This window comes from Amorphotheca resinae, assembly GCF_003019875.1.
Source record: "Amorphotheca resinae ATCC 22711 unplaced genomic scaffold M430scaffold_7, whole genome shotgun sequence".
In the NCBI taxonomy this organism is placed as follows: domain Eukaryota; kingdom Fungi; phylum Ascomycota; class Leotiomycetes; order Helotiales; family Amorphothecaceae; genus Amorphotheca; species Amorphotheca resinae.
Window position 1 is genome coordinate 1,502,118 of NW_020194477.1, and position 21,901 is coordinate 1,524,018.

General features: G+C 51.7%; 5 protein-coding genes across 5 annotated transcripts; 4 read left to right on the forward strand and 1 right to left on the reverse strand.

Moving 5' to 3' along the window:
* Nucleotides 1–636: 636 nt before the first annotated feature.
* On the forward strand, nt 637–3,614 carry M430DRAFT_103279 (hypothetical protein; the record flags this gene model as incomplete). Its single annotated transcript, XM_024860857.1, has 2 exons — nt 637–1,486; nt 1,537–3,614. The coding sequence occupies 2 exons, from the start codon at nt 637–639 to the stop codon at nt 3,612–3,614; spliced, it is 2,928 nt and encodes a 975-aa protein (XP_024720490.1).
* Nucleotides 3,615–6,759: 3,145 nt separating this feature from the next.
* Nucleotides 6,760–8,318, forward strand: M430DRAFT_103124 (hypothetical protein; the record flags this gene model as incomplete). Its single annotated transcript, XM_024860844.1, has 2 exons — nt 6,760–7,313; nt 7,358–8,318. The coding sequence occupies 2 exons, from the start codon at nt 6,760–6,762 to the stop codon at nt 8,316–8,318; spliced, it is 1,515 nt and encodes a 504-aa protein (XP_024720491.1).
* Nucleotides 8,319–8,900: 582 nt separating this feature from the next.
* On the forward strand, nt 8,901–17,909 carry M430DRAFT_67293 (hypothetical protein). Its single transcript, XM_024869281.1, has 8 exons — nt 8,901–9,272; nt 9,323–10,216; nt 10,264–11,531; nt 11,583–12,116; nt 15,348–15,809; nt 15,857–16,102; nt 16,147–17,529; nt 17,577–17,909. The coding sequence occupies exons 1-8, from the start codon at nt 8,969–8,971 to the stop codon at nt 17,856–17,858; spliced, it is 5,373 nt and encodes a 1,790-aa protein (XP_024720492.1). The 5' UTR covers nt 8,901–8,968; the 3' UTR covers nt 17,859–17,909.
* A 462-nt stretch (nt 17,910–18,371) lies between these two features.
* On the forward strand, nt 18,372–19,800 carry M430DRAFT_35574 (hypothetical protein). Its single transcript, XM_024866768.1, has 2 exons — nt 18,372–18,997; nt 19,228–19,800. The coding sequence occupies exons 1-2, from the start codon at nt 18,781–18,783 to the stop codon at nt 19,647–19,649; spliced, it is 639 nt and encodes a 212-aa protein (XP_024720493.1). The 5' UTR covers nt 18,372–18,780; the 3' UTR covers nt 19,650–19,800.
* Nucleotides 19,801–19,956: 156 nt separating this feature from the next.
* Nucleotides 19,957–20,692, reverse strand: M430DRAFT_28699 (hypothetical protein; the record flags this gene model as incomplete). Its single annotated transcript, XM_024865812.1, has 2 exons — nt 19,957–20,588; nt 20,644–20,692. 2 exons carry the CDS (start codon nt 20,690–20,692, stop codon nt 19,957–19,959), a joined length of 681 nt encoding a protein of 226 aa, XP_024720494.1.
* Between the last annotated feature and the right edge of the window lie 1,209 nt (nt 20,693–21,901).

Genomic DNA, 21,901 nt, shown 5'->3' on the forward strand with positions numbered 1-21,901 from the left:
GTCTGCGATCCAAAGAAGGGGGCTTTTTTTAACCGTCTTCTGGTCGCGAAGCTTCTCGGCGCTTCGTTCGTCATCGCTGTGAGTTTTTGCCATTTCCATCACATCTACCTCGCACCTCGCCCCTCGCCGCTCTTGCGGGAGAATCGAGCCGTGTTGGAAGCAGTTTCATGACCCGGATCCCTCGAGTATAATAGGACTACATATTACCGCTTCTTCTCGTATCGGTGTACTTACGCATTCATGACTAGCGAACTATGGAGGGGAGCGCACTGACGACATCTTGACAGGTTCCAGCACGCGTCTATCTATCTGCTTAGGCATAGTGACCTGCATGATATAGTGTTTCATAACTTATGGTGAAGCGGTCAACATTTCTTTCGATTGTCTTTCTAGTCGGATTCCTTGGGACCGATCGATTCTCCGAGACACTTGATTGGACTGAGTCCTCGGTCTCGCGCCGACCCTTAGAATCGCATTGGTGGTTATATTCCGGACGACACCAAAAATAAAGCATATTACTGGCAGCTCGAGGTCTCAAGTTTCATGGACGCCAGTGGTAGACCATTCAACGAGGAGCGAATATAACACCGCTCGGCCTCCCGAGAACAAATCTACAGTTTGAGAGAGTCGTTCAAAATGGCTGCTGCTATTCCCCGACCCTCGAGGCCGTCCTATGGACCGCCAACAACCGCCCTCCCCGCGTTACCAACATCTAAAACCCGCAAGAGTACAGGAGGAATACCCGCGATATCAGATTTTAAATCGACTTCCACGCCGAGCCTACCGAAGAGCGGACTTCGAGCACCTTCTACGTCAAATCTTCCCTCATCACCCGGAGGAAGCGTAACACTTCCCAAATTACGAACTACCCCAGGCGTTAATGGTGCCGGGAGGTCGATTAGGAAAACTATCAGCATTAATTCCTTCCCGCAACCGCCGCGAGGGGACGGCCCACGGATAACCAGTCTACCTCCAAGCCCATTATCAGGTGGCTTGGGGGCAGGGAGTAGGGCGGACAGCGATACCAGCCCAGCTACTCCCGGGCCAAAAAAACTGAAGCGGTTGACATCAACCTCCAGTTCGAAGACTAGCTATGTTAATGGTGCAGCACCGAGCTTACTCAATGGCAGCGGGGACAGCAGATCGATATCTAGCGGGCCTGGGGCGCGCGGATCGGATGGTCTCTTGAGCCTGCCATCACCGCCTCAGAGCCGCAGCTCCTCGGCACAGGATTCATATTCGACCTCAGCAACGACACTTGAAGATAATGGAGACTTACATAGAGGACGAGAAGCTGCCGCGGATGCCGACACTGAGAAGGGTTCGTCAAAACACGGAGAGATAAAAGGCAATGTGATTGTGAGCGTTCGAGTTCGCCCCGACGCGGGCGGTGGAGAGCGTGGTAAAGCGGATGGGGAGTGGCTGGTGGATGGACGAAAATCCCTGGTCTCATATCGAGGCAAGGAAGCGGGTGACTACTACTATGGTAAGGAGCCGCGGACTGCCACTCACTCGAATGAACTGACGAGAGCCCAGATAATGTTTTTGCTACCCACGACAACAATGCCAAGGTCTACGATGCTTCTGCGAAGCGACTGGTTCGGCGAGTTATGGAAGGATACCACGGAACTGTCTTCGCCTACGGGATGACGGGTACAGGCAAGACATTCTCCATGCAGGGGACAGCAACATCCCCTGGTGTCATCCCGCTTGCCATCACCGATATTTTCTCGTACATCCGCGAGACGCCATCCCGAGAATTCCTACTCCGTGTCAGCTACCTAGAAATTTATAACGAGAAGATTCATGATCTCCTAAGCGCACCTACTACTACAGGCCCTGGAGCAGTTCCGCAAGAAGAGATCAAGCTTCGGGAGGATAGCAAACGGGGGGTCTATGCCACTCCGTTGAAAGAGGAGATCGTTCAGAGCCCAACACAGCTCCTACGAGTGATTGCCAGAGGTGACCATGCCAGACGTACCTCGAGCACGCAGTTCAACGCGAGGAGTTCTCGAAGTCACGCCGTTGTTCAGATCGTTGTTGAAAGTAGAGAACGTATTCCTGGTACCGGAGCGATGGGGGAGAACAAGCGATCCGGGATACTTCCCGGAGGCGTTCGGGTGTCGACGCTCAGCCTGATTGATCTTGCTGGGTCCGAAAGAGCTGCAGAGACGAAGGAGCGACGGACCGAGGGTTCCCACATTAACAAGAGTTTGCTTACCCTCGGAACCGTCATCGCCCGACTGTCTGGAGACAAGGACAAGGATGGGAAGCCAACTGACAAAGATGGGAAGCATCTCCCTTATAGAGATAGCAAGCTTACCAGACTCCTCCAGGGTGCTCTATCCGGAGATTCCCTGGTCAGCATCCTCTGCACAATCCAGATCGGGTCTGCCGGTAGTGCCGCAGCAGCCAACACCCACACTAGCGAGACCTTGAACACGCTGAAGTTCGCCTCGAGGGCGAAGAACAACATTGTCAGTCACGCCAAGAAGGCCGAGGAAGCACTTGGTGCTGGCGGAGATGGGGGGGCTAGAGTTTTACTCGAGAGGTACCGCATGGAGATCTTGGAGTTGCGAAGCCAACTCGAGGGGCAACAGAAAGCAAAGATTGACGACGATGAGAAGGAACGGGAGAAGGAGGCCGAGCAACGTCACGAGGAGCAGATGCTGGAGATGCAATTGGCTCGGACGGCTCTGAAGGAGAGGATTGAACATCTTAATCGTCTTATCCTCAGCTCGAAATCAACCGGTGTTAATGCCAGCGGATCGTACTCATCTCTGAGTATGCACCCTCGCCTGTCCAATAGGGCTTCGAATGGCCACCTCTCTTCGATGTCCGCACGTTCTTCGATGGCACCGTCTGTCACGCAGCGCAATTCACTTGAGCGTACAGCTTCTGTGGCTTCGGCATCGACAATTGGCCAACTCCCGCGAGATCGGTTATCGGCGTCTGGGTCGTTGGAGGATGAGGAGTCGCTCGGCGAATTTGGCGACGGCACCGCATCGCTGCAAGCCCAGAACCGTGCCTTGCAAGCTGACCTCGCAGACAAGACCCGCTACTGCCAGACGCTCGAGAAGCGTCTGCTGCAGGCGAGACGGTCGAGTCACTCGCGGACATCGGCGAACTTGTCGAAGAATGGAATTATGGTCGGGGAGGACCATGGCGTGGCGGCGCTCTTGAAGGAGAAGGATGCAGAGATTGCGGAGCTCAGAGCTCGACTGGACGACAAAGACCGCATGCTTGATGCCCTGCGCTCTGCTGCTCGGTCACGCGATACTGCGGATCGAGACCCTCGCGCCTCGCAACACTTCAAGCCGGCTGATAATGATCCTCTATCGCCGGTGTCCGCGCGCACTTCACAACTTGTCGATGGGCCCACGAGTCCGATGATGAGTCTCCTGTCCCCGACTCTCCGGAAACGGACCAAAAGCGTAGATGAGATGAGCAAGATGCTCGATGAGATGATCCAGGACCGGGTCGAGAGGGGCGAGTTAGTTAAGGGTTCTCGAGGCAGCGTACGCCTCGCGAGCGAGCGGCGCCAGGCGAGTCTGGGACCGCTATCCCCATTGCCGATGCCGTTGAGCCATGAGGCGCCAGCGGCGCTGTCGTGAGGCGCGAGAATGGAAGGGGGGAGATGATATCGCCTTGTGCTTTTGAATGGCGTTTGGGGATTTCGGAGGCCGCACTTGGAATTTCTTCGTTCCTTATACCCAAATTTCACTTTATGCTTTTTCCTTTTTCCTTTTCTTGCTCCACCGCGCTCGTTTGCTCCAGGAGGAGGATGGACCCCCCGCCAATCCTAACATCCCTCCCTTTTCTCGCTTTCCTTTCTTCCTCCGCTATATTTCATACGGGACAGGACACGCACAAAACAAAGACGAAGACCGGGAAGAGGCTCAGGCCCCTGTGTAATAATAGTTCAAATGGCAGGGAAGGGCGGATATTTGGATGGATGATGGATGATGGATTGGGCGTTTGCATGCTTTGTGCGTTTGCTTGCTTGCTTGTTTTTGATTTGATTTGAATGATATGAGTCGTCGTTAAGAATCTTCCCGTGCGCGTCGTGTTCGGGAGGCAGCTTTTTTGTATGTATGTATGGATGAGCGGAGAGATGGAATTAGATGAACGGATAGACAGATAGCAGTAAGACCAAGATGGATGCATGGAAATGAAATGATTATGCTATTTGGGTATATCTTGATCTTGAGGTTTTTGATGTATGTATGTATGTTGTGAGCGGATATGCAGGTATCTACCATCCTTTATATATACCTACCTATCTACAGTAAGGGGCTAGGTACCTTAAGCAGGCAGGCAACCGCGTAACACATATTTCCCTCCCTTCCCCCCTCACCAGTAATAATCGAGATGACAAGACAAGACAAGACAAGCAAGTCAGGAATGCAACCATCCCATCTATCCATCCAATCCACCAAGACCACCCTTCTCTACCTAAGGTACCTTAGGTGAACCAAGGAATTAAGAAGGAATTTTTAAAAGTAAAGAGGAGTGAGTTCTTGGTGGTATTTTATTTGGTCTTGATAGATAGGAGGGGGAGGGGGGATGGATGATGGGATGGATGATGGGATGGGTTGGGATGGGATGATGGGTGATTGGGGGGGGGGGCTTTATTTTTGGGGGGGTTGAGAAATCATTTTTCAAGAATGCTTTCATATCTTTCAACACGCCTTGATTATTACCTATCAAAAACCCATAGGAAGGGTTAGGAAGAAATCGAGAGATAGATAGAAAAAATTCTGTACCTAGGGGGCGGTAAAGGAGAGGGGGGATTGGGATAGTAATGGTTAGAAAAATTCCCCTTTACTACACATTAGGTACCTTCTTATGAAGGAAGAAAGGAAGGAAGAAAGAAAGACAGCTTTCTCCTGGCTACCTTCTATGACGAACTCTTATCTAAAATCCAACATAACATAATATACAAAAGAATCTCATCCCATCCCATCCTATTCAAAAACAATAATTCACGAATCGTACTCTTGTAGTGACGAGGCGGGTGTTGGGGTTGGGGAAGAGGGTACCTTAGGAAGGAGAGGAGGGATGTGGGGGGGGGGGGTGGTAGGAATATGTTTTGAGATTGGGGGAGGGAGGACAAGAAATAGGCGTTGTGGCGGAGTGGTTATCGCGACAGCCTAGAAAGCTGTTTCCTTCGGGAGCACAAGTTCGAATCTTGTCAACGTCGATTAGTCACTTCTTTTCTCTTATTTTTTTTGGGGTGGCTTGAAAGATTAGAAAGAGGGGGGCGTTTAGCCTTCTTTTTTTGTCTTTGGGCCTTTTTTTTTTTTTTGAGGAAGCTGGATATCCATTGTTACATGTACATGTATCTACCTACATCTGCATCTGCAATGTGTTGAACATAGTGTTATGCAAAGCGATGACTCGCTCGCTAAGGTAGAGACTAGAGAGAGGGGAAGAAAGGAGGAGGGCTGGCTCGGTTGGGCTGGGCCGCTGGATGGTGCGTTTCAGGATTCCGAGGGGGCGGGACAGGGGATTTTATACGAGAGGCGGGATTTACGGTATAGTGTTTTTCAAGTAGGATTGTGGATTTGGTTTTTTTACTGGGAGTTGGGAAGAGGATGGAGAGGGGGGGATGAGGGGATGAGGGGATATGTGAAGATGTATGGGTGATGTAGGGTGGATGTACGGAGGGAGGAGATATGGATGAGGTGGATGGACGACTCGTGGGCTTGTGCGTGCGTGCGCTCGAGTCTCGAGTCTCGATAGGATATACCTATATTATACATATATACATAATATATCCATATCCGGGAGGTACCGTATTGACAAAGACCCTGGATTTATACGAATCCTCGCCTCCCATTCGATCCCTGCTCGTATCAGACTCGTTTCTCCTCCATCTTGGCCGCCGCCTCTCCTGGCCACCTCCAACCAACCTCATCGCGCTGTGCACTTCTCTTCTCTTCCCTTTCCATCTCCTTTCCATTTCCTTTCCTTCTGTTCTGCCCGCATCATCTCGTCTCTCCCTTGCTACTACTGGACGCCGAGTCCTGTACCGTCTCGTCTCCGCTTGACTGCGGGTACCTCGTGTCTGCTTCCCGACTGGATGCTGCAGGGGGGAACAGGGACGGACGTCACGCCGGCTGCTTGTGTGTGTGTATTTCTACCGCGCTGCGCTGCTCTGATCTGATTTCCCAGTGTCGAGCGCGGTGAGAGTTACCCTCTTTCGAATCTTTCTGATTTTCTTCTTCCCACTGGCTTTGCGTCCGACGTGAGCCGCTGCTATATACTTACCTACCTTACCCTACATACATCTGGATCGAAACCTTCGACAACGGCCTCCGGGATTCGATGGCTTGACGGCTCCCCAATCCCTCTCAAGAGTGCAGGCACCAAAGGCCCATACATATCATTCCATTCTTCAAACCTCTCATATACTTATTCGCTTCAACATTGGCTGTGCCAATCTTTACAATGCCGCCTCATCTAGATCTCTCCAAGACATACACCCACGCCGACATGCTCCTCTCCCCGCGGAACTCTCCCAGGATCAGTCTCCGCCGCGTGGCTTCTCATAATAGTGCTGATCGGGGGCCGCAATCTTCGACCTCCGCCTGCTTCAGCTTCAACCATCTCATCGCGTCTCCGCCCCCGAGTCCTGGCCTCCCAGCATTGGTTCCGCGACATGGCAAACCGGCCCCGAAGCACACGCCGAGGAGGTTCTTGAGGGCTATCCTCTGGCTGGTCGGCGTGCTGGTTATCGTGTACTACGGCTTCTCGATGGTGACGACGGAGCGTCCGCTGCAGCCAGTCGGGTGGGCGACGAACGCCGGCGACGAGTACGAGATGGTGGGCGAATCAGAGCTCCCCGACTTCCCAACGCCCGTGGTCATCACCGACAAACGTGGCCGGGCCAGATGGACCGTTTCCATCCCCCCGGCCTCCGAGTTCCCCCTGGAACCTGCCGTGTACGCGGAGATCTGTATCCAGAACACGGAGGTCGCTATGCACGTAGCCGACCTCCATACGCACTCGCACCGGGAGCACGCGGCGCATTATGATTACTATCACGTGGACCCCAACTTCATGGACGTTGCCGAGGCGGAAGCTCACGGGCTCCTGCCGGGGTCGAGAGCGGAGACACGGGTGAAGAAACAAAATCCGCTGGTCGGGGAGCAGGATGGTCTGATGGAGGAGGATGTGTGTGAGAAGAGTATGACCTTCTTGCTAGAGACTGCGGATGCGGGGTTGGGGAAGACGTTGATGATGCTCTGGACTGCGTACGGGCTGGCCCAGAAGGAGGGGAGAGCGTTTTTCATCGACGATACGAGATGGTATGTCCTGATGTGCCGTTATGTAGACGTTGCTGACTGATTAGGGCATACGGAAGATATACCAGCTTCTTCCAACCGCCGCCTATGCCCAGCTGTCGCCCTCCTCCCCGCCACGAGATGCTCCCCTGTCCACATCATGCGAGGCACCTTGTCGTCTCCGCTGCTACCGTCTCCTCCACCTTTGGCGGCGCCTTCAATGACCACTTTGAAGATGCGAGGAAGATGGAGGTCTACCGCCAGAAACCCATTTTTGAATTCGCCCGAGCGGGATACGAGGCGCTGTTCAAGCTCTCTACCGAAGATGACAACTACGTCTCCACCCGCATTGCTTCGTTGCGGGACAGGACCAAGTCTCTCGACCCCTCGACCGCGAATGGGATGGTCATTGGCATCCATGTTCGCCATGGCGACCGTCACCCCTACGAGTTCCAATATCGAGATTCCTACGTGCCGCTTGATCGCTACAGCTCCATGGCCGGCGACATCCTGCACTCCACCTTCAACGACAGCGGGCCGAATGGCGACGCCAACGTGATGGCCCGCATGCACAGCCTTATGGTCGTCGCCTCCGACGACCCAGACGTCTACGCCTCTGACGAGTTCTCTCAAGCCTCACGTGCCCAGGACCTCATCGCCCTCGCCTCTCGCCCCCCAGCGCCAGCGCCTCCGGCCTTTACGCCCATCCGCCGCTTCGTCGAGGAGAACATCGGCTGGGAGGGCGGCTTCTTCGCGGGCATGTTCTGGAGTCTCGGCCGCACAGCGGCCGTGCCAGCGGACGCGCGCCAGCCTCCAACGGCCGATGCGCTCCGGCTGCGTGAGCTCGTCGGCCGCGCGTACCTCCTTGACCTGGCTGTTCTGGGCGGTGCCAGCGACCGTCTGGTGTGCACGGTTAGTGCCACAGGCTGCAACCTGCTGGCTGTCATGATGGGCTGGGAACGTGCGATTGTCCAGGGCGGCTGGACGAACATCGATGGGGATTTCGAGTGGCGGGGCGTCGCATGGTAGATCCTTTCTCTCCCCTCTCATGCGAGTTTATAGCTCAGCATCTCCAAGTTTCGTTGGGCGTTCCTCGGTGGGCGTAACGTAGGTGCCTTTTTTTTGTTTGTTTGTTTGTGTATATTGGATGGATGGATGAGTCGATCATTGTATAGCGAGCTATCGGATGAAACCGAAAATACATATAGCTAGCCAGCGAGAATCTGAAAACGACTCGGCATGGGGTAGGAGTATGTATGTATGTAGTCTTGAAAAAGGGAAAAATGAAGAAAAAAAGATGAATCAGGATAAGAGATGTCTATATGTGTGAATATATATATAAGGTATATATGTGAAGCAAGTAGGTAAGTAGTGGAATGTCAGTGGTCTATGAACCTATCGAGTCTATAATCTACAAGTCATACATCATGTGTTGATAGAGTCAAAAGGGGAGGGAGGATTGGGTGTGGTCGATGCACGGACCATTTTACCCCTTAAACCAGAATCGCGCTAACAAAACCACTTTACGCGCTGGAACGCGCTTTCTTTCGCGACGCGTTGAGCGTAAATCGAAAACCCTCTTCAACCTCCCCCATAACCCACCCTCGCCTCCACCTCTACCCTCACCCACCTTCACAACACAACACAACCCCAGAGTCGAGAGGTAAAATCGACTCAAGATGTCCTCACCAGCTCGCCGCCAGCGCAGTTCCCAAGCTGGGACCCCGCGACGGGCATCCCAGCGCCCTGCCTTCCCCAGCAGCCCTCCCGATCTTGCTGCCGCCCAGCTCCACAGCGAAGCCGCTGGATCCCAAGGAGGCAATGCTACGCCCCGACGGACTGCTCCCTCATCCTCGCCGATGGTTTATCGCTCATCGTCTGTGGACCCCGCAAGAGTCTCCCGCGAGGTCAGCTCTCCTTTCAGACAGACCCAGTCGACGACAGATGGTGATCGAACTCCACGAGCCAGTGCGCTCGCCGACGGTTAGTAGCTGAACCACAGGAATAGATAGGGCCGTGCTAATAATTTGTAGTGTCTTCACCGATTCGATATATGTCAAGTTCCAGCCCGAATGGAGGCCGCCAGCAATCAGCGCTCCCTGATATTCGAAGTGACAGCAGCGCCTTGTTCGTTCGTTCGTCTCGATCGCTAGGCCCGGGTTCCGCTGTCAATAATTCTAGACGTGGAGATATTAGTTCTGACAATATTAACACTCCCCGCGCTCGAAGACGAATTTTCATGGATGAGAGTGGCCGAGTCGTGCGAGACGTCCCAGCCGACTCCGAAGCCGCTACGTTCTCGAATATTGATCCCACCACGTCCGATGCGCAGGCATTGGGAGGTAACTCTACATTGTGCATCTGGGGAACCAACGTCTCGATCAATGATACCCTGTCCGGCTTCAAAGACTTCCTTCGCAATTACACCAAGAAGTACCGGATGTGGGCAGATGGCATGTCTCAGGAGGAAACCGATGCCGATGCGGATTCAAGTACCAAGGAGTATATGGAGATTATGAAGAACATGTTGACACTGGGAATTACCAGTTTGAACTTGGATTTCCGGAACCTGAAGGCCTATCCCCCAACCAAGAAGCTCTGGCAACAGGCGCAAGATTATCCTCAGGACATTGTCACGCTCATGGATCAAGGCATCAAAGACGTTATGTACGAGATTGCCGAAGCAGAGATGGCTCAGCAGAGACAACAATCTCAAAGTTCTGCTGGACAGGGCTCCCAACGGACTAGAGTTGAGAGCTCTGAGCCCCCTGTTCCTAGCTCTGAGCGAAGTGAGCCTGAAGGGCAGACACCGAGAGAACAAGAACCGGCTGAAGTGGATCTCTGCCAAGAGGTTCAGAAGCGCTCATACAGAGTTCGACCTTTTGGTCTCGATGCCACGGTCAACATGAGAGACCTCAACCCTTCTGGTATGTATATCTCAGTGATCAATGGGAGACGTGCTAATTCTTTCCAGATGTCGATAAGATTATTGCTATCAAGGGTCTTGTCATCCGTACTACTCCAGTTATTCCGGATATGAAGGATGCCTTCTTCCGATGCCAGGTCTGCAACCATACAGTGAAGGTCGATATTGACCGTGGTAGGATCGCCGAGCCCACAAAGTGCCCCCGTCCAGTCTGTGAATCGCCGAATTCGATGCAAATTGTCCACAACCGATCTGGGTTCATGGACAAACAAGTCATCAAGCTCCAGGAGACCCCAGACTCTGTGCCAGCAGGGCAGACTCCTCACTCGGTCTCTCTGTGCGCATATGACGAACTAGTAGATCTTTGCAAGGCTGGTGATCGGGTTGAGATTACTGGTATCTTCAAGGCGAGCCCTGTTAGGGTCAATCCCCGACAACGCACTCAAAAGAGTATTTTCAAGACATACATCGACGTGTTACACATCCAGAAAGTTGACAAGAAACGCATGGGAATTGATGCTTCCACCTTGGAGCAAGATATTAATGAAGAGCTTTCTGGAAATATCGAGGAGACGAGGAAGATTAGCGAAGAAGAGATCGAGAAGATCAAGGCCACTGCTGCCAGACCTGATATCTACGAACTCTTATCTCGCTCACTTGCTCCCAGCATCTTTGAGATGGACGATGTAAAGAAGGGTATCCTGCTCCAGCTGTTTGGAGGCACGAACAAGACATTTGAGAAGGGTGGAAGTCCGAAATACCGAGGAGATATCAACATTCTGCTCTGCGGTGATCCCTCTACATCAAAATCTCAGATCTTGATGTACGTCCACAAGATTGCCCCCCGTGGTGTATATACCAGCGGCAAAGGATCATCAGCTGTTGGTTTAACAGCCTATGTCACTCGAGACCCTGAGACCCGGCAGCTTGTGCTCGAATCTGGTGCTTTGGTCCTTTCTGATGGAGGTGTTTGCTGCATTGATGAATTTGATAAGATGTCAGACGCGACTCGATCAGTCTTGCACGAAGTTATGGAACAACAGACGGTCTCCATCGCCAAGGCGGGTATCATTACCACTTTGAATGCTCGCACCAGCATTCTCGCATCCGCAAATCCCATCGGAAGCAAATACAACCCAAATTTACCAGTTCCACAAAACATCGACCTCCCCCCAACCTTACTCTCAAGATTCGATTTGGTGTACCTTATCTTGGATCGCATTGACGAGACGAGCGATCGGCGCTTGGCCAGACATATGCTCAGCATGTACTTAGAAGACAAGCCGGAGAGTGCGGCTGGGGGGATGGAGATTTTGGTAAGTCTAGAAGAAGGATTATCTACTTTGAGTCCCGCTAACAGGTCACAGCCAATCGAGTTCTTGACATCCTACATTTCGTACGCCCGGCAAACATGTCAACCAAGAATCAGCCCTGAAGCTCACAAAGAGCTCGTGGACTCCTACGTCGAAATGCGCAAGCTCGGCGAAGATGTTCGAGCTGCTGAACGCCGCATTACTGCTACCACCAGACAATTGGAGTCGATGATCCGTCTCTCTGAAGCCCATGCCAAGATGCGTCTCTCTGAGACTGTTACACGTGACGATGTCATCGAGGCTGTCCGTCTCATCAAATCAGCCCTCAAGCAAGCAGCCACCGATGCTAGAACCGGTCTTATCGACATGAGCCTTCTCACGGAAGGTACCAGTGCCAGCGAGAGAAGAAGAAAGGCAGATCTGAAGAATGCTCTCCTGGGTCTCCTGGATGAGATGACGAGACAGGGCCAAGCAGCTAGATATAGTGAGGTGGTGAAGAGGATGGGCGAGCAGAGTAGTATTCAGGTTGAGGGGCAAGAGCTCGCGGAGGCACTAAGGGGATTGGAGCAGGAGGGCTCTATTATGATTGTTGGGGAGGGGGCGAGGAGGAGTATCAGGAGAGTCACGGGCGTTGCTTAGGGTGTGTAAATCGAGGATGGGATGATGGATGATGGATGATGGATGAACGGATGGATGGACGGGTGTGTGGATTGGCGTTTGCGATTATGTATCATGAGTTTGGTTACGAGTGAGGTCAGGAAATAGGTAATGATGGATGCGATAAGTAGGGACCGTATTAACATTATATATGCCAGTACCTTTACCCCCTTATTCTAATTCGTCACGTGTCATTCATTATACAACCAAACTCCCGACCAATACAAGAAAAGCACCTGCTTCAAGCAACTGTATTCCCCGCAAACGCCTCCGCAATCTGTGTCATATTCTTCCCCTCACTCAGCAACAGGCCCAGCAGAATCCGGCTCTTATACGGATTCAAATACCCGCTCGCGATATGCTTCGCCGTCGTACTCGCGACATCACTCAACGGCACCTCACCACTCATAGCCCTCGTGCTCTGCACCACCGGCACATGATGATTATTCAAGACATCCTCAATCGCACCGTTAAACGACGTCGAGACGCCGCCCGCGCCCGCGCCCGCAATCACGATACCCTTAGCGCCGCTCGCGACAGCGTTGTACAGCGTATCGTTCGCCATGTCCTCATACGCCATGAGGATATCGACGCGCGGGATAGCCTGCACGTGCTGGACGTGGAAGGCGCGCTTGCCGGTCGGGGTCGCGGGCGGGTAGAAGAAATAGGGCTGGGCGGAGATCAGCTCGCCCAGGTTGCCCATCTCCGGGGCGCGGAAGGTGTCCAGCGTGTTGGCGTTGGTCTTGGTCGCGTAGTAGGCCGAGATGATGCGGTCGTTCATGACGATCATGGCGCCGCGGTGCCGGGCTGCTGGGGATGCCGCGACGGTCACGGCTTCCAGGAGGTTGTACGGCCCGTCGGCGGAGATGGCGGTCGAGGGCCGCATGGCGCCGACGATTATCACGGGCTTGCCGCAGTTGACCGTGAGGTCGAGGAAGAAGGCGCTCTCCTCGAGGACGTCGGTGCCGTGGGTGACGACGGCGCCGGCCATGGTCGGGTCGTCGCACACGTACTGGTTGATCTGCTTGGAGAGCTTGAGGAGGAGGCTTGAGGTCACGTCCTCGCTGCCGATGTTGGAGATCTGGACGCCGGCCACGTTGGAGACGTTGAGGATCTCGGGCACGGCGGAGATCAGCGTCAGGATGCCGACGGCGCCTGATGTGTAGCCGGTTGTGGCTGTGGAGCTGCTGTCTGAGCCGGCGATGGTGCCTCCTAGGATGAGTGGTTAGTTTGTGGGGGTTGAGATGGAGGGGAGGGGAAAAGGGGGGGTACCGGTTGCGAAGATCGTGACGTTGGGGAGGGTGGCGTTCATCTGGGTGAAGTTGAGGCCATTGGAGTTGGTGAAGACGAATGGGCTGCTTTCTTGACGGTAGACGATTGGGGATGCATAGCTCACGGCTGCAAGAGCGCAGCAGAGAGCTGATCGAACAAACATCTTGCTATTCGATTTTTGCGGGCTTCTATGTACAGACGGCAGGTGCTTCCTAAGACTGAACCATCAAGATGTTGGTCTCTATGAGAAGGGAGACGGCTCGTTTTTATATACATGTTTACTGAGTCCTACTTGGGCTCGTCTTCGGATTATCTCATAAGTCTTGGCGAGCGACCGAGTCGGGTAGATAGCAAAGTTATCTACCTACAGTAGACCAAGTTGCAAATGTTTATGATAATACAAACGGCCGTCAATGTACCGGATAACGAGGCCCCACCTTTGAGTATGGAGACGCCAGTCATCCATCCCCACAGTGCGGGTAGATAGGAGATAAGGAAAATGGAAAAAGAAATGTGACAAGCTGACAGCTTAGGAAAGTATGAAGCCATCCCCGGATATTCAAGCAGGAGACGAGGAGGTGAAATGAATTCTGCTGAATCCTTAGTGCGCCGGACTTCCGGGACTTGACTGGTGCCTCCTCGGGATACGTTCATCGAGACATTTGTTTTCCACTTGAAGTGTCTCATGATATACTCCAGACAAGTCCGCAGTGAAGGGGAAGGTTGAGATAGTATAGTTGACTTTGACCTCAGCCTCAGGTATATGACAGACGTTGTCTTTTAGAAGGGAACGGACTCTCGACATTTCGAGCGGTATGTAACCCTAATTCTCTTATTAAACGGGGTGTTCTCCCGGCCAAATTCGAAAATAGATCCAGGCTACGGAATCCGAGTCTTGTAAAAGCTGCTGTGCCATTGATCCCGCTTGACTTTGCCTCCATTTGAAGCTTGAATGTGACGTAGACAAGTGGTATTATGAAGGGGCACCCCATTTTTGGAATTGAAGAGGCTCAAAATCGGGCTCTTATGCCCTTGTTGGCCACCAATACGAAGGTCCTCATCGACGACCATTAGAGCAGACGGTCTCTGACAAAACACAGCCCAGAACGATAGACTATTCTGAAGTGCCTCAGGCTCAATGCTCGAAGTGCATCAAAACTGACCTGGGCAGATCACCTCGACCTCTGCATCAGCGGAAGTGGGATGACGGGGAGCTTCGCAGGCAACTAGGCCTAATTGGTCAATCTTTCGTTCGTTCTAACTCGGCACTACCGAGCAGGCATGAATTACCAGAGTAGTAGACATCAGACTTCAGTGCTACGCTTAGGAATGGAGTGTGTTAAACTCATGGTGTATCATGTTCTAGCGCGTGCGTACTGCGGCCGGAGTTCTGGTTGGAAAGAGACTGGCGCTGTGGCTGAAGCTGTGGCTAAGTGTGTGGCATAAGCTACTGGTGCTCAAATATACCTAGAGTATGCCCTCCCAAAGCGTTCCTCTCAGCATGGAGGAGCTGCATGGCGATAAGATAAGGAGGAAACGAGGAGTGATCCGCACATGTCTGGATCGCCACCTCTGATTGGCCAATCAAATGCCAAAATCAATAATAGATGCTCTCAAGCGTCCTGGCACTGCCAAGCCAACCACAACAACAACCTACCTGCGAAACAAACAGCTTTGTTCTCTTCTGCGCACCTCTCAAAGCTCACATTTCAAGCAGAACCAGCAAATTTGGGCCTTCAGTTCTTGTCTCCGGTTCACTGCGCTGTTCGATATGAATCCCGGATACTAATTGTTGAAGGTCTGAGCTTAAAAAACCAGAGCAGGTAAACGAACTACAGCAGCACGTCGGCGTTATAATTATACCTTCAGAGCAGACCTCCCACAATGAAGTTCGGCGAGCAGCTCCGATCGAGCGTCATCAAGGAGTACCAATGGTACTATATTGCATATGATGAGCTCAAGGAGCAACTGAAGCTCCCTTACGTTACCCCGCCGACCAAAGACAACCCCAGGCCCAAACGAAGAGAATGGACGGAAGAAGACGAGAGGACGTTCATCGACCATCTGGAGCAGGAGCTGGACAAGGTGCATACGAAGCAGAAGGTCAAGGCCATTGAGATCAGCAGGAGAATCGCCAGTGCGGAGAAGGAGGTCAATGATGTCGTTTCCAGGCTGGATTCGAGAGGTCCTGTTGGAAGGGATAGCCAATCGAACAACGACGATGCGCCGACCGAGGAAGAGTTTATGATGTTGGAAGAGGACCTGAGCGATATCATTGCGGATGTTCACGACCTTGCCAAGTTCGTGCAGCTGAATTATACCGGGTTCCAGAAGATCATTAAGAAGCACGATGTAGGTGTTCTAGCCCTAGCACGGCGGTCTCATACTGACGGCAATAGAAACAAACAGGATGGATGCTGAAGCCAGTCTTCGCCACGAGGCTGAAAGCAAAGCCATTCTTCAAGGACAACTACGATGCAGACATCGTCAAGCTGTCAAAATTGTATGATATTGTCAGGACGCGGGGGCATCCTGTTAAGGGGGACAGCTCCGCGGGTGGGAGCCAAGGTAGCTTTATTCGAAATACCACCAAATATTGGGTGCACCCCGATAACGTCACTGAAGTAAAGCTTCTTATATTAAAGGTATGTTTCATGTCTCTGCCGTTGACGCTGCTGACCAGGTGTAGCATCTACCTGTTCTTGTGTTCAATCCAAGCAAGGAATTCGAACCGAAAGACTCTGCTATTACATCCATCTACTACGATAATCCGGATACCTGGGAGCTATATGAGGGTAGACTGAAGAAGAGCGAGGGTGCAGAAGCGATCCGGCTCAGATGGTATGGTGGGATGGACGTAGAGCAAATTTTCGTGGAAAGGAAAACTCATCGTGAAGACTGGACCGGTGAGAAATCGGTAAAAGCCAGATTTGGCATCAAGGAGAAGAACGTCAATGCATACATGAAGGGAGAGCTGCTCCCGGAGGCTATTTTTGAGAAAGCTCGGAAGGACGGCAAGAAGCCTGCGAAGGCAATCGACGAAGACGAGAGACTGGCGAAGGAAATTCAGTACTCTGTCTTAAAGCGGGGTTACAAGCCAGTGTGCCGATCCTTTTACAACCGGACTGCGTTCCAATTGCCTGCTGATGCACGAGTCCGGATCTCTCTCGATACAGAACTTACCATGATCAGAGAAGATAACCTTGATGGAAGGACGAGATCCGGGGATAACTGGCGACGTATGGATATCGGTATCGACTGGCCATTCTCTCAACTACCTCCAGAAGACATCGAACGCTTCCCTTATGCTGTTCTCGAAGTCAAGCTCCAAACGCAAGTGGGACAAGAACCACCCGAGTGGGTGCGTGAACTAATTTCTAGCCATCTCGTTGAGGCAGTCCCTAAATTCTCCAAGTTCATCCATGGTGTCGCAACCCTCTTCCCGGATCGCATTCATCTCCTCCCCTACTGGATGCCTCAAATGAACGTCGATATCCGAAAGCCTGTTACCTCTCGCTTCGGTATCCAACGTCCTGGGCAATCAACAAATAGTTCCACGAGCGAAGATGACGATGACGATGACGATAATGATGATTCAGACGACGAGGATTATGGCGGAACATCACAATCTGCTGTCACTGGTGGGCCCGGCGAGCGTGCCCAACGACTCCGTGATGCCCGTGAGGATCGTGCAAGGGGTAACGAACTCGATATCGAAGAAGAAGTGGGTGCTCAACCAATCAGTGAAGATTATCCCTTATACGACTCGGAAGATGAAGATAGCCAGGACGATGGTATTGAGGAAGCACGACGGATTGGTGGATGGCCATATTACTCCAAGCTCGTAAAGAAGTACACGAAGTTAGCAGGTCAACGTGCTGCGAACGTGTTACATGCGTTGAGTCCGGTTCCCAGATCGTCAACACTCCCTACCAATGGGTCAATGGAGCCTCTCCGGAGGGATCAAGTCCAGGATAAGAGATTTAAGGCTCCAAAGGGCAAAAAAATTCACGTCCCGGTACGAGTGGAGCCAAAAGTGTATTTTGCTGCCGAAAGAACGTTCTTGGCTTGGGTACGTGATCCCCTCCTTGTTTTCTGATCCCGTGCTTACTTTCCCAGCTCGAATTCTCAATCTACATTGGCACAATCGCGGCGACCCTTCTCAATTTTGGTGCCAAGCCAACATCGGTGTCTTTCATCGCCTCGGGTGTCTTCTCCGTTGTCGCCATAATGTCTCTCATCTACTCTGTAGGCATTTATCTCTACAGAAGCCGGTCGATAAGACTACGGAGGGCGATCAAGTATCATGATAAATATGGCCCATCTATTCTCTGTGCGGCCCTGTTCACGGCGGTGGTTCTGAATGTAGTGTTCGAGTTGCAAGATCGGGGTTTTCTATAAATAACCGAACTAAGGGGGGGAATGAAGTGGACGATGAGAAGAGAGAAGAGGACAAAAGGCATGACGCGGCGAAGTTGGGACCACCTCTATCCACTGATGTACATATATATCATCATGTGCCAAAACAAAAAAAAGAAGAGTTGGCATCAAACCCCTCCCTCTCCTTTGGCCATGCATGTACCTATGCATCTTTCCCGACTCTTGACATCACGTGCCACTCGCTAGCTATTGCTATTCCATCCTCTGCGGTCTTTTCGTTCTTTCTCGCCTCCATCTATCTTCCTTGCAATATAAACCTGTTGCTCCCTCACCAACAGCCCCTAACCATATCGATTCACATTTCTCAATCATCAGCTCATGATGGCACGCTCCTCCCCAATCAGAATACTCTGCTTCGGCGCCTCCCTTGTCGAGGGACACACGGATTCTGGAATGAGGTACACTCCATATTCCACCTGGCTACTAAAAGCCTTACAGGAACATTACCCGGGAAGAGAATTCGACATGGTGACGGACGGCGTCAGTGGGGATATGGTTACTGGGGGGTACAAGGGGAGGATGCGTAGACGTTGTATGTGTTTCGACCCCTAATTTTAGAATCTCGATGCAGTTTTGATTCCATGATGCGCGAGCTCCAGCATTCTCAACGGGGACAAGTGAGCCCTACAAAGTCTTGAAAGAGAGATGCCTCTTGCAAGGATTGCGGACGTTGGGGGCCATTTTCTACTGAAAGTGGCAGCCGAAGCCTGGAAGGGCTTGGTGAGGGGTCGCTTCCTGCGTCAGCCTCGTCTTAACCTCACCACGTCCTCCTTCTCAACTGTCTTGCCCTCCAACCAACCATCGGCTCTCTTTTACCTCTGCTCTTATATCTTGTAACCACCATTTTCACAGCCTCGCTCTATCACGCTTTCAAATCTCGATAATGGGTTCTGCCCACTCCCCCGAAAGCCTCCGCATCCTCTGCCTAGGCGACAGCCTAACAGATGGCTACACGATGTCCGGCGTTAGTTTCGCACCGTACAGCGAAACCTTAGAGAAGAGGCTTAAAGAGAGCGGACGGCATGTTACGGTGGTTACGGATGGAATCTCGGGCGATCTGGTGACGACGGGGAGTTTTAGAAGACGGATGGAGAGGAGATGTAAGAGTTTCGACATGTTTATACGTGCTGTGCTCAACACATCTTTTGAAAATCTCGCTCTTTTCTTTTATTTCCTCTCTTCCTTTCTTCATTTCTTCCCTCTTGATAGGTTATGGTTGTTTCCTGCTCCAGAACAACCTGCTTCCCGTGTACATAAATATTGATTGCCTTCCTTCCTTCCAGTCACTCTCGCTCTTAGGATCGTTTCTGACCAATCTCTTACCTCCTAGTCGATGCGCCATCAACCCGATCGCCCCTCTATGACTGGGTTTTCTTTCTCGGCGGCACTAACGATCTAGCCTGGGGAAAGTCCCCATCCACAATCCACGACGCGCTACTCAGCATCACTGACATCCCCCTAAATTGCGGGGCGAAGCTGCTCTTCTTCACAGTGCCCGAGTGCGCGTTCAAGCAGGCTAGTTTGGACGCCCGTAGAGATGAGCTGAATGAGCTGATCAAGGGGGATGGAAGAGAGAACGTGTACACGTTTGATCTGCACGAGAAGATCCCGTATCATTCCATGGACCCAGAGGAGAGGAGGACGATATGGGATGACGGGTTGCATTTTACGGTTAAAGGGTATGAGAGGATGGGGAACATGGTCGCAGAAAGGTTTATCGAATTGCTTGATGCTGAAGAGAACGAGGAATAATGGCGAGAAGGCGAAATAAGGGGCTCGGGTTTCGAGAAGGGAGATCGTAGGAATTTTCTACTCCAATCAGTAATTGAGCGTCAGTGGAAAGCGGAAGATTGGGTGGCGTTTCTTGAAAAGCATTGAGTGCCATAATTGGTTTGCCGGTATTTGAGAATGGGGTTTTATTCACCATTGCTATGAAATAATAATGCTTCTTTTGTTCTCCGTCTCTCATACCTGCTCACATGCTGATATTTCGGGGTGTGGAATGAGATCGAATTATTCCCTAACCCATGTCCAAGAATGATCATGACATGGAGAGTTACTATTCGGAGTCAGAGGCCATATCCCATGATGTGAAGTCATCCACTTCGACATGTTCCTCATCCCACTGCGCCGCGTCATCGGAGCTATTCCACATCTCCCTATGCTCGTCCAGCGTGTAGGCCAGCGAAGTAGAGCTGCCCTTACCATCCATTACCCAATCAAAGATCGTAAAATCCTTGCCTCGCTCTTGTGCACGCAGCTTCTCCTGATCCGAATCTGCATAATCAGACGGACAGTAACATTCCCCCATCCAAGCGTCCTCGCTCGCTAGCTCCCAGCAATCCTTCGCCAACCGATTGAAGGAGTAGAAGCAGAAGGCCGTGCCAGCACCGACAAAGATATTCAGGTCGTATACGACGACGCAGCCGATGGCCAACACGCACCACGCGACTAACACGCTCCATATTAGGAGATCCAAGGTCAGGGAAGGACTGTCGACGTCGTCGTGGTGGTTGACGACATAGTAGCCGGTGTACGCTAATGGGGCACCGATAAATTGAAGAAATCCAAACACTGCAGGAATGGGCTTCTCAGGTAGATCCCAAGCTGTGGGGAGAAGGTATCCGGTCAGAGCGAAGACCGCTGCGAGGATGTAGCGGACGCCATTCTTGTTCTCACGGATTTCAGTCTCTGCATATATTGTCAAACATTGAGAGGCTTGGGGCGGGAAACGAGAATAACTTACCTATTGTTTCTTTGCAATTCTTGATCTGCTCCATGATCATGGTGGCCATGGTGAGATACCTCGCTGCCCTTGAATGTATTTCATGCAAGAAGGTCCGGGGTTGCCACTCGACTCGAAATCAGAGTCCATGGTTCCGTTAACTAAGGTACATACCACGCTATATCGTGACGCGTAGATATGGCCCAGCCGCAACAGCACAGATAATGGTTCGGGTCGCTACCAAGAATCGCCGCGCAAAGGTACTTATCCATGACGACGCCGGAGATATTGAGTAGCTCAAAATTAATGCAATGTCGCAATATTCGCGGAGAATATCCGAGTCCTTGTCGTCGATATTTCTTTCCCTTAGCCACAATAAGATCAGGATTCAGAAACTTGACCACTACGTTGCGGAACTTTATGCTATTTGGTGGAGAGTGACTGGGACAGACAAAGCCGGGGAAAATAGCAGTTAAAACTGCATTATGAAATCAAGAGAAACCGTGTTTCTTCATTAGGACCTTACACCAGGTGTAGATGCCTGCTCGAATTGAGTAAGCCAAGCTTTATGAAAGACTGCTCCACGAAGCTGCTTCTGGCCGAGTCACTGTTTCTGTGTTCACTTGACGTCCAAAAAATATCTGTACTGGCTTATGTCGGGCAATATGTCTGCCAATAATTTGTACGCACCTACGTCAAAGTTATCAGTCTACTTATTCTCTAGGTAGCCCCTCTTGTAATGAACCCATATATCTGAGAGAATCTGCTGATATGATACGGACAACAAGACCTAACAAGCCATAACAAGAAAATGGGGTGCTCTGTAAGACTGCAGGTCTTGTGGGTTGTTCTCAGGCTTCCTATCCATCGGCGAGTGATTGCACTTCTGCTCACCGCTGGCATACCGTCTTGGAACTTTCCCTCAAACAAACCTAGCCACCATTGTCCTCCAAGGGACACAGCCATAAGTAGCATCAGAGCAAAACAGTGAAATATCATGAACTTGAGGAAATTATCCAGGGCTACTGAACACAACTCGACACTACAGCTGCACACTCGAACAGCGTGTAGAAGAATCGGATTAGCTCCTCCAACTCCAGTGGACTATTGTCACAAAGTAGTTAAACCTAGTTACTACCTATAATGTAAGGAGTAAGTAAAACTTCACGAAAATATAGAAACGGTTGTATGTGTAATTTATCTTCATCCTCGATTACCGATTAGGCATGTGTCGTTCAGTTTGACTTGTGAAACCTCACATCCGAGGCACCAACCGCGA